This window comes from Ochotona curzoniae, unplaced genomic scaffold, assembly GCF_017591425.1.
Source record: "Ochotona curzoniae isolate NIBS_2020 unplaced genomic scaffold, NIBS_Ocur_1.0 scaffold_3835, whole genome shotgun sequence".
NCBI lineage: Eukaryota > Metazoa > Chordata > Mammalia > Lagomorpha > Ochotonidae > Ochotona > Ochotona curzoniae.
The window spans coordinates 25,122,535-25,134,919 of record NW_024467114.1 but is presented as its reverse complement, the minus strand read 5'-3'; the positions used below and the strand labels follow the sequence as shown (position 1 = coordinate 25,134,919).

The 12,385-nt window shown below is 43.1% G+C and overlaps 1 protein-coding gene across 1 annotated transcript in view; it reads left to right on the top strand.

The window, feature by feature from the left end:
* The window catches only part of CREB5 (cAMP responsive element binding protein 5), a 380,309-nt gene that overhangs the window by 59,396 nt on the left and 308,528 nt on the right, over positions 1-12,385 (top strand). Inside the window, exons 2-3 of the mRNA XM_040965059.1 lie at positions 6,891-6,962; positions 12,060-12,153. Coding sequence (XP_040820993.1) covers positions 6,909-6,962; positions 12,060-12,153 — 148 coding nt within the window. The 5' untranslated portion in view covers positions 6,891-6,908. The remainder of the gene's footprint in view (positions 1-6,890; positions 6,963-12,059; positions 12,154-12,385) is intronic.

Below are 12,385 nucleotides of genomic sequence, written 5' to 3'. Positions count from 1 at the left end.
GAGACTAAAAATTGGCGATTTTTAGGATGGTTCACACTATCCCTCTTACATAAAAATAGACTCAAAAACTAAAGGTGCAGAAGATATATTGAAAGGTGCCTGGGGGCACAATCATCCTACTTGGCACATTTGGCCTTAGTGGTGTAAAAAACATTCTTTTTTCTTTTCTGCAGTTTCTAGAAGCTGAGCTGTTTTTGACCAGTAGAAAGGATGGACCCAGTTTCTCATTTAATTTCCTTCCTATAATTGTTCTTCCCCCCTCGGGATTTCATGGCACCATTACTTTAAATTGGAGGGACAGAGTTTCTGGATAGGTGAAAGTGAGCAATGCTAATCTAAATTCTTGGTCACTCCTCATTCCAATTTTTCTTTCCTTTTCATGTATATAAAGGAAGAGGAATTCTCCACCTCTCAGCTTGCTTTTGACATTGTGCTCCAACCCGTTAGGAAGAAACCTAGTAATTTTTTTTTTCTTCAGCTGGCAAATTTCTAAGCTAGTGTTTTGTTAAGACATGAATCTACTTAATGTGACATGTATGTAGTTAACTACACATATGTCAAATGGGCCTTTAGAGATGGGGCAAGATGGGAGCAAGAGAACTCCAGGCTTAAATCCCTACTCAGGCACACACGTGCAGTGGCATGCTCCCTACCACACACTCTCACTGCACACTGGTGCTTAGCAAGCAAGTTCTGGACCACTGAGCCCATAGACAGGAAAGGTGATGAGACAGGATTATATCACACACATTGAAATTAACTAGTTACTTTGAAAATTAACCAATAACGTTGAAAAGAGGCTGCATTTCAAAAGAAATACATGGGAAAAAAGGAAGCAGAAGATGGCATAAGAAAGTTCAATCCCACAGCGCATGACAGAGGCCACATGTCAAGCTACAGAGCTGTGCAGGGGTCTTTGCAGAGGCTGCGTACAGAGATATCCCAACACTCCCCTCCAACCCCCCATCAGGGCCTCCTTTGGGAAGTAAGATTGGGGTTTGTTTCCAGAGGTAAGAACCATTTGGAAAGCTTCCTTCTGGGAACAGCTAGCTTCCTGCCCAGGGAAACTTTGCCAGTCCCCAAGACAGACACAGTGTGTAGGAAACCTTGAATGGTCCCTAACTTAAGCATGTCACACAGTGTCAAAAAGGTCTCTGACTTGGATTGTAGGAGTTGGAGCTTTGGGGATTCCAGGGACTGGTGATCTATGTGGGTAGGGATTTTCTTCTGGTTTAAAGGGAATTGTGGTATCGAACTTGAGTGTTTCTTGGAATGTTCTGCACCTTGGGTGTAGGTCTGCCTGTAAACTGCCCACACGTGTATTCTCTCCATGCCACATGCCGGGGGGAAAAAATTCTACCAGGAAGGTGCTGTGCCACCCTGGGTCTCATTCCTTGTATAAATTTCTAGAGAACTTCACAGTGTTCAGCGTTTTAAGCTCGAGGGCTGACATGCCACTTGAAAAGCAGGGTTAAAAAGGTTACCCAGCTGCAAATAATAGCCCAGTGAAATTCAGATTCGGACTGCAGCCCACCTCAAGAATAACACTCAATAGTACTGAACAGGAAACAAACTCACCAGACTTTGACCAGTAAAGTAACTGCTGATGAAATGTGTGTGTATGTGTGTCATAAAGACATACACAACCAGGCAGCAACACACAGAAATAGACCTGCAAATGGGGCAGAGTTTGAAAGAGAAATGCAGAAATGCAGACATTGACTAAATAATTGACTGCCCTGGACTGAAATTCAAGGTTATTCTTTTTTTGAAGTTACATTCAGATTTGAAAACTACAGGTATATTAGGAATCCAAAGGACTGTTTTTATTTTGCCAGTGGCTTCCATCAGCTATCTTTTAAAAATCACACCTCTTGGAGTGATTCTGTCTCACCACGCCAGTCCTGGATCAGACACAAGACAACGAAGTACTTTAGTCCTTTCAATCAAAGCCAGTCTTTGCTCCAGATTGAATATATGATTCCTTTCTAAGAGTTGAGCAAGTACCGAGAAAACTTTCCCCAAAGTGGAATCGGATACCTTAGAATAAAGTTAACGTGGATTCTGTGAGTGCTGAGTTACCCTTTTATGTGGCTCCCTGCTTTTCTGACCAACTCATGGAAAGAGTTCTTTGCTTTCTTCAGAAACAGCATGTGTGAATTGGCTGTGTCCAAAATAACTAACGAACAACCTTTACTCCCAGAGAGAAAGTGAGGCTGGAGTTACCTGGAAGCTGAGTCAAGGTGCTCTTTGCTGTCCTGGGCCCCTTGAGGATGAACCAGGGTCTTCCCCTAGGGCCCCTCCCTGCCTCGGCTCCAGTGGTTGACCTTGTCTTGTAAATGCCACCAGGAAGGCTTCCTGTACCCTCAGAGACGCGATCAGTACTGATAGGTGTTTGAACATCACTGCTCAAAATCAGGATTGGTCAGACCTATAGTAATCCAGAAGTAAGTTAGTAACACCAGGACTGATGGACATAAATCAACAGTATGGTCAGTGTCATTGATTGTTGAATTTCCAGAGTGCAGCTCCGACATCCCCATACCTGTAAGCATTAAGTGTGCACATCAGACCTGCAGGTCAATACTATGTCTATCACTGAGTCTGTCTGCTGTTATTTGGCTGTCAGGGGGAGAGGGACCAGTGCCCTTGTACTAGAGCTTGGTGTTCACTAAGTAGATGAGGATTTCTTGTGATTTAGAGATGAAGCATCCCTCTTGGCTGATTTTGTGTGTGTGTGTGTGTGTGTGTGTGTGTGTGTGTGTGTGTGTGTGTGCTGTTTGTTCATTCTGGTCTGTGTTCCTGCAGTCTAAAATGCATATTTATAGTGTTCTGGGTAGACACCACAGGGTTTCTTTCAGCACCATTTGCCTTTGCAGTGGTGTTTGTCCTTCGTGGAGTGGTAATTCTGAGTCTGTCCCTAATGACTGGCAAAGCATTCACATGGATTGCACCAGCCATTGTGGACTATTTCCCATTTTAGACCAGGAATTTGTGAGGTCAAATGCTGAACAATGAAAGAGATTCTTGCTCATTTTGAGGCCAGAGGAATCCAGTGGCAGTTGGGGCTTGACTTGTAAATCAAACCTGTCCTCTCCTTGTCGATTCTGAAAAATCTTTATGCATGATTAGTGCCTGTGATTAAGCCTATTTTTTGTTGCTGTTTTTCCAAAAGTTTGAAGGGAAACTTAAACTCTTGAGGTCTGTGTTCTGATTGAGTATTGAGTATTTGGAAAAAAAACATTGCTATCTGGAAAGTGTTCAGTGAGGAGCCAGTGTCTGCTCTGCAACAATGATGGTTGCATCAAATGAAAGTTATGGCATCACTTGATGTTTTCTAAAAGGGTCCTCACTGGGGCTCATGGGGTCCAACATTGGAACCGCCAATACCTATGGCAAAAAGAACAGATTGGATGAATAATGAATGAATGAATTTGCATGTAAAATCTAATGAGAACCAGCTCCATCTCATTGCTTCCACCCCTCATCAATTTTGATTTTTTTTCTGCTTAAGTCTGGAGAGTTTTCTTCTCTGGCTGTAACTGGGACAGGTGGAGTGGGTGGCTAGCCCAAACTTTGGTCTCACTGAACACTTATTCTTGGCCAAAAAAAAAGTTTGCAAACCACTGCCTGAGAAGTACAGCACAGGCAAGCTGTGTGGAAGAATTTACAGGGATGAATCGGGATTCATTATCCATTCCACAAATATTTATTGAATGCCCACTATGGAAGCAGTAGGCAGTGAAACCTGGGGTATGGTGATTGCCAAGCAAAACTTGGTTCATTAAAAAAAAAAATCCCAGCCAGTAAAACAGCTGAAAGGGAAATGAGAGGATGAGGCCTGACTTCTGAGGATTGAATGTGGAGCAACGTGGCTAAAATCATGTCTGAGTAATTTGCCTCTACTTGATGGATGATAGAACAATCTAAGCAAGCCTCAAGTAAGAGTCTGTTTGAGAATAATTATTGCAATATGTGCTAGAAAAGAACCCTAATCATAGACCATAAAAATAAATCATGACCCTTGACTAATACATCAGACCAGATCATACCAGTTGATAAAAGTAATGAGGCTATGTGGTTGAGTGATACCACTTAGTTAAGCTATTGTGAACACCTACACAGTAAGGAATTAGCGAGGCTATGCTGTTTGCAGGGCTCCATGTGGGAACTGCACAGCATCAAAATAAAGCAGTTGAGGTTTACACACTTACATACATACGCCCACTCACTTAAAACTTTTATTAGCAACTGCCATTTCACCTGTACACTGTTATTCCAATATTATGCTGCCCAAACATATTTTAGCCATGGGATTCAGAACATTTAATGCATAGATAGTCATTTATACTTTGAAATAATGAGATGACAACAGTGATTCAATAACAGCTCTTGATGACCACATTCTAAAGGATTTGGGGACAGATGCTGCTTGTCTCTAACCGCATCTCCTAAGGAACAGTGTTTTGCATTAGTGTCTCGATGGATATTGAAGCATCTAATCTCGAAATCCAAGACCTGTTTTATGACAGCTTAATAAGACAGAATGAAGTTTTTGTGGCTGGACTCCTCCTTGTTACCCAGCGTGAGCTTTAAAGAATAACTTAACATCATGGCATAGCAGGCTAAGCTCCTAGCTAAGCTGCAAGGCTCCAGCATGCCCTAAGGGTGCAGGTTTGAGTCCTACCTTCTCCATTTCTGATCCAGCTTCCTGCTAACGCTCCTGAGAAAGTGGTAGAGGATGGCCCAGGTGTTCAGGCTCCTTGCTTCAGCCTGGCTTAGCCAAGCCCAGCTCTGGCCATTGTGACCATTTGGAAAGTGAATCAACAAATTGAAGATATGCTTCTTTCTCTCTCCTCTCTCCATAACCCTTTCAAATAAGAAAAAATCTTAAGCTAAATTTACTGGAAAAACTAATATGCTGAACTGTTAAATCACCCAGTTATTCTGTTTATTCCACCTTGGATCAAAGCCATTTCTCAATTTTACAGTCACCCTTCATTTTCTTAAAAATTTATTTTAAAGTTGGAGTAACAAAGGAAGCGACAGAGGTCTCCATCTATAGATTAGCTACTGTGGCCATTTGGGGAGTTAGGGTTGGGCAGGCTGAAGTCAGGAACCTTGCTCTTCCAAGTCTCCCAAGTGGGTAGCAGTGGATCAAATACTTGGTCCATCTTCTACTTCTTTGCCCAGCTCATTAGCAGGGATCTGGATTGGAACAGCCAAAACATGAACCAGTGTCCATATGGACTGCATACATCACAGGTGGTAGCTTGACCCACTGTGCCACAATGCCAGCCCCCAAAAGTCACCCTACATTTTAGAAAATTCTCATTTTAATTGTAAAGTCAGTTATACAGAGAAGAGAAGAAACAGAGGAAGATCTTCTGTCCATTGATCAATGCCCCAAGTGGCCTCAACAGTCAGAGTTGAGCTTGATCTGAAACCAGGAGCCAGAAGCTTCTTCCAGGTCTCCCACACTGGTACAGGGTCCCAAGACCTTGGGTTGTCCTCAACTGCTTTCCCAGGCCACAAGCAGGGAGCTGGATGGGAAGTGGGGTGGCCAGGATACAAACTGGTACCCATTTAGGATCCCAGCACATGCAAAGTGAGGACTTTAGCAGCTAGGCTACTATGGTGGGCCCAGTCACCCTACATTTTAAGATGGAAATAAATTGCCAGTATTCATTGTGGAGAGGAAGGGTTCTCTGTGATCAATAATGGCAATATCAGATGAGTAATAGTGTATGAGAAGTTACTCGAATTGCTTACAACTTTGCTGAGATAGAGGTAAGCAGAAAGATCCCAACATCCCAAAGATGATGATCTTATCTTGTAAGTATAATACAGTAAATGAGTTAACATGATACACTTGAGATGGGAAAACTGTAATTATGCTGCTCACTGTGTTGGCGCAGTCTGGGAAGTTATCCCAGTGGCTAGCAAAGACGTTGCATTATGAAAACTGTGAGGATGGAATAGATAGTGTAAAGAGGGTCATAACTTCAAGATTTTGTTTATTTTTAAAATATCTTACTGGCAGTATTAGCTAAGGCAAGTCTTGTGCTTTCTTTTTTGAAGCACAAAATGACATATTTCCCAAAGAACATATGTACACTTTTAGAAAGTATATAGAAAATGAAACTAAAGGTTTTGTTTATTTTCTTGCAAAAAGTTTTGAAGTCCATGCATGTGAAGGGTCTAAGCATGGTTCATGGGAAAAAGCATGTAATCCAAAAACTACACTTGACTTTGGAGATTTTTCTTTTTGGAACAAAACAAACAAACAAAACCCTTGCCTATTAAATTTTCCATGAGCTCTTTGAAGCCCCTTCAAATGTTGGATACATTAGTCATTTTGGAAAAAGGTGTGATGGCATGCAATTTAGACTTGGCTTTGGTGACATGCTTATGAAGCTCCCTTTAGGTAGAAGATAGCTGTTGCCTGACTTCAGGCAAGTTCCCTCTTCCTGGAACAAGGACTCCTTGGAACTCCTTTGGGAGTCACCTGGAAGCAGCATTTTAAAAGTAGATTGCTTCCGTGCTCAGAGTAAAGGCACTGGGTTTTAACCCAGTGTGAGAGCCATTAGCAGGGCATGGCTCTTATGTAAATCCAACTTGAATATTTACCCAAAAATATTAGTTGCAAATGCTTTGAATTTTTTAACTGATGTGCACTGAACATCTTAAGATTTTTGAAAAAATAATTTGTTGTTGTAGGATTCCCCACTTGGGGCCTTGCCTGATGATGACCTTCAGCCAGGCAGGACCTGTGTCCTTTTGTTGTTAGTGCTTTGCTTGCCTAGCCTGAGTGATTGCTTTCTCGGCCAGAAGCAGGTGGTATTCATGGATTTCTGTTTTCCTCTCTCCCTCTTCCTCTGCCCCTGCAGATTTATGAGGAATCCAAGATGAATTTGGAGCAGGAGAGGCCATTTGTCTGCAGTGCCCCCGGCTGCTCCCAGGTGAGTGTACGGCATGCACGCAGGCTGTGCCTCCAACAGAGAGGCAGGCAGCTCTCCCCTGGCCTTGAGGTCCACCCTCAGCTCTCCTTCTTGCCCAGGACGTTGATCCATTTTCCCACACCATCATCATCCTTGTGGTCCTCAACCCTTTGAGTAGTGTGAAGGATTCCTTCGTGTTCCCTGGGATCTGGGAGGGTTGGGAATTTCCATCCAAGAATTCTCTCTGGATGCAAGCCAGTGACACCCTGCCCACCACACAGGCACAGCTGCCATTTCAGAATGGAGGGGGCATATTTTGACAGTGACTACTTGAATACAGGCTGGGCTTCTGGAGCAGGGATGCTCCAGGAGGGAACCCCCCCCCCCAAATTCCAAGGAAAATACATATCTGAACTCCATGTTCTACTAAATTTCCAAAGCCTGCCTTGATCTTGTTTTCCCCTCTTGAACTTTTTGAGAGGCAGAGCTCCCCCATTTGTTAAGTACAGAAATGGCTGCAGTGGATGGCCAAGGCTGGGACAAGTTGAAGCCAGGAGCCAAGCGCTAAGGTCTGCTGTATGGTTGGCAGGCGCCTGACTTGCTTAGCCACCACTGTTGCCTTTTGAGAACTTAACATTATCAGGAAACTAGAGTAAGGAACTTGAGCCAACATTCAAACAGGCATGTGCTAGCATTCAAGTGAAGACTCAGGTGCTATAGCAAAAACTCACTATTGATTTTTCTTTTCTGGGTAAAAGACATGCCTATCACTCTTCTAGAACTTACAGTTTTGCCAAGTGTTTAAACTTCAGAAGTTAACCTTGTGCTAGATTAAATCTTATAGCCTTTATAAGTGGAATTAGGGTGGATAAAACTTTCTACCTGTCAAGTGAATGAGTCTAGGGCCTATGCACACACAGTAAGTCCTCAATTCGCATCAAAGGTTGATAGCAACCTGCTGCTGCTGCTATTACACTGCAGCCCATCTCTGTAATCAGAAGCTTTTAGCCATATTGATATGGAGGTGAGTCAAAAGGCAGCTGCATGTTAACTCAAAGAGACCAGATGGCTGAGTTTCCCCAGGTTGGCAGTTTCTAGGGGCTAGGTGATTCTCTTAGGGTGGAAATTCTGGGTATTCTGGAATATTCAGCAGCACTTAGAGTCTGTATGCCCCAGTGGCCAGATACACTTCTTTTTTTTTTTTTTTTAAAGATTTATTTTTATTATTTTTTCATTGGAAAGGCGGATATACAGAGAGGAGAGACAGAGAGGAAGATCTTCCGTCCGATGATTCACTCCCCCACTGAGTGCAACGGGCCGATACTATGCTGATCCGAAGCCAGGAGCCTCTTCCGGGTCTCCCACGCGGGTGCAGGGTCCCAAAGCTTTGGGCCGTCCTCGACTGCTTTCCCGGGCCACAGGCAGGGAGCTGGAAGGGAAGCGGGGCTGCCGGGATTAGAACCGGTGCCCATATGGGATCCCGGGGGCGTGCAAGGCGAGGACCTTTAACCACTTGCGCCACCGCGCCGGGCCCCAGATACACTTCTTGACTGAGCTAACTGGAAGCATCTCTAGATTCCACCAGATGTCACCTGGCACTAATATTGCCCCCAAGTGACAATGACTGCCTTGGGGTCTGCATTTGGCCTTGAGCCTCAGTTCTTTTGGATGCCCTCCTCTTCTGGGTCGATGCACTCCCCTCTATTTGAGATACCACCCTGAGCCTTTTTAGTGCGAGGCAGGGTGTACATAAACATGCCACAGACATGTGGTCACCAGTCACGTCAGATGCTGCGAGGGCTGGGAGAGTTGGAGAAATGAGCAGGAGCTGTTGGATTTGGCATTGGGCGCGCGGTGGTGACCAAGGAGAGAGGACTGGGGCGGAGGCCAGATCGCCAGGGATTAACGAGTGAGTGGGCAGTGAGGAAGCGGAGGAGTAAAGACAGAAGAGCCATTCAGAGCCCTAAGGCGGTGACAGGAAGGAGAATGATATAATGGCAGCCTGGGAAAGAGGTAGCCTTTTTTAAAATTAAAAGAGAACTAAATGGGGCTTGGTGAAGGGCAGTTGAGAGGGAAGGAGTGAGCATGCTGGCTTGAAGGAGCAATCCCAGGAGTGCAGGTGTGTGGAAAGTCCCGTGGATGGTTTCACATCTGAGCCAGGAGCAGCTGCAAAGGGAGTCCGCCTCTGAGGAAGGAGAGGCCGTAAGGTTGAAGAAGCTTCCTCGTTGAAAGACCCTGAGCATCTCAGAAGGAACAGAACATTGCCTTGATAAGGGCAAGGGGGCGGAGAAAAATCCTGGGCAAACCCAAGGTCGAGGATTTCTAAGAAACTCTGATTTTTTTAAAGTGCAGTCCCAAGCCCGTCTGCCTTAAGTGTCACTGTTCAGGTGGCATCTGAAACTTGACCACATTTCTCGTGGAAATGTGTGTTTTTGTGCCTCTTACAGTGGAAGAAATGTTAGAATTTTAAAAATGGACGAATTTTAAAAGTGGAAGAAATGTTAGAATTTTATAAATGCGTTGGACACCAGGGAGCCCTCAGGATCTGCTCGTGGGTGGGGAGGGACACTCGATTGATTGATGTGATTGTGCTGTTGGTTTGGGTGACTGCTTGTAGCCTGGGAATCTGGAGAAGAAAGATGCTGGGGACTGTGAATAGTGGTTGGTGGTTTTTTTCTTTATTCTATTGGTAAGAACAATTTTGTATCAGGAATGGCCCATGTTGCTTGGGAGAGCTTTCATGTGACAGCTTACTATTGCATATTCTCATTGAGCAAGGAGGAGCTGGCTTCCCTGGCCCCTTCTGTTGTCACAGATCCCAGCGTCACTGTGCCTCTTCCTTTGGTCCCCTGCATTCACCATATTTTTAGTTCTAGCATCCTCTCTCAGCTCTGGATGTCTTGCAGACGGCACAGTTAGGTAGGAAACAGCAGCCAGCTATAAATAACCAAACAATATAGCATGCCCTATATTATCTTCTTTGAGAGGTAATTATATGTGATACAGAGATGATTAATAAGCAAACTGACACATATACGAATAATTTAGGCTATTACTTTTATGGAGTAAAAAATGGCCCATCATGAAATGACTATCACCCTGTGGTTTGTTGAATAAGTATGTATCGCAAGAAATTGTGATGAAAAGATGTAGGAAAGTCTAAGTCACACATAGCAGTGTCGTATTTGGTGTAGTTATTATGTAGTCTTACTGAAGAGTAAGACGGTAGATAAGCCAGCAGCAGCAGAAGTGCTTCTCATATAAGTAGCCCTGCATTCAGAAATAGGGCATAATGAACACGCTGTGTAAATTCTACGCGCTCCAATTTATGACAACATGACAACCGCATTGTCTCTACGCTACTTGGACAGTACCTCATCACCATTGTCCTCAGGATTTCTTCCAAACTTCACACAGTGCAACTAGTCTTACACTAACTAACCCAAGGAAGTAGGAAGCTCCAAAAATTTTCTAAATTGTCAGTTTCAATACTGCTCAGCAGAATGAATTGTTATGCATTTTCATCTGACCTTGATAAGACAAACTCTGAAAGGTTTAGTTATTACTGACATAGTAGTTGGAGTCCAGACAGGCTAGGATCTGCTGCGATTACAAATCGCCTAAACACTCAGTGGCTTAAACCAATAGAGGCTTACTTCTGTGACTCAAAGATCCATCTCCATTGTAAATGGGCAGGAAGCTTTTCAAAAACCTTTTTATAATTCAGACCTGCTCTTTATAATCCTTCAGAGTTAAATGGACAAAGGGATCAGTATTTCTAATATTGCAAGTTACCATGCTGCCTGGAAGAGGGAAGGATGGGCTGGCGGAGGGTACAGGAATCAGACACTTGCCACTGGCTGATGCGTCACTGTCATTTCTAACTCAGTGGACAAACTAGTCACATGACCTCACCCAATCCCAAGAGAACCAGAAAATTCAGTTGCACCATATGACCAGAAGTCAGACACCCAAAACATTTGGGAATGTTTTTGAAAAACCACATTATAATTCCCTCAAAATTAAACATAAAATGTTGGTTTGCCACATAGTACAGTGGGTAGAATACTGAAAATAATTTGTCATGTTACTATAAAATCATGTATAATTATGAAAAAATTCAATAATGGGTGGCCATGTATTCCTAACTGAAAACATCCTATGTAAATGTCACGGTGTGGATTTGTGGATATACAGGTCAAATAATGAAGCATGGCGTATAATTCCTTCCCAAGTCTGACTTGAATCAGAATTCTTACATCATGCATTTCTGGTGATTTGGCTTACCTCTGTGTAATGTCTGGCATACTTATCATATCTCAGACTAAATTTTACGATATTATGTATAACAGTGATTGAAAGAAAAGGTTTTTTTTTTTTTTTTGCACAGTTCCAGTGCTGCTTGGATCACAATCCCACTGCTATTTTCGATGTGGTTTTCTCAAATGGATAAGAAGAAATGGGAAAATTTTATCAAGCTGCTATTGTTGGTTCTGCTTTATGACCATAAATTGGCTTCCATGTAAACAACCTACCTACCTTCCTTCCTTCCTTCCTCTTTCTTTTTTTTTTTTTTAAGAAACCATCTAATATCGAATAGGTGTTGGGGATCAATTTATTTTTAGTATGTACATTCTTTAAATACCGTCAGTATTTCAATGACTTTTTCCTGTTTAAACCTCTAACTAAGCACAATGTTAATTTACCCTCAGAGGTAAACCTCTAGTTTCTAAAAGAAATATATAATTTACCCGATTAGCGCAGTTGGTTATTTCCAGGGACTATCTAAGCAAAAGGGCCCTTGGAGAAAGTTCAGGTAAGCTACAGGGGAGTCAGAGCATGATAGAAAGCACAGACCTCCTACTTCATCTTCATAGTCCCTGGTGAAAACTCCTTTGGTGGTCTCTGATGGACATTTCAATGCATGTGTGTCTTGCTGTCAACCCAAGGAACACCCCAGCACATGGGCTTGCGTCAACCAACTTGTCACTTGACTTTTTTTTACCAGTCATGTTTGCAATGCTGAATCGATCTTTCTCTACGGTGGCAAATGTACATCACAATACTCAATGGCTCCTCTCTCCCCTCCCCCCCTTTTTTCCAATTTTTTTCTGACAGCGCTTCCCAACAGAGGACCATCTGATGATTCATAGGCACAAGCACGAAATGACTTTGAAGTTCCCTTCCATAAAAACAGACAATATGTTATCAGGTAAGGAGCCACCGAACAATGAGGCTTTGGGTGTTGATCAGTTCTGCTACAGTTAGTTACACTCCTTTTACCATTGCCCATGGTATAGCTGTACCTTAGAAACACATTTCTAAGGTATAGCCAAAAAAAAGTCGGCTAATGTCGTAATTGTCCAAATCATTGAACTGTGACGCCTCATTTTTTTTCTGGAATGTGACTTACCAATGACAATGACCTTGGATTTTAATCACAT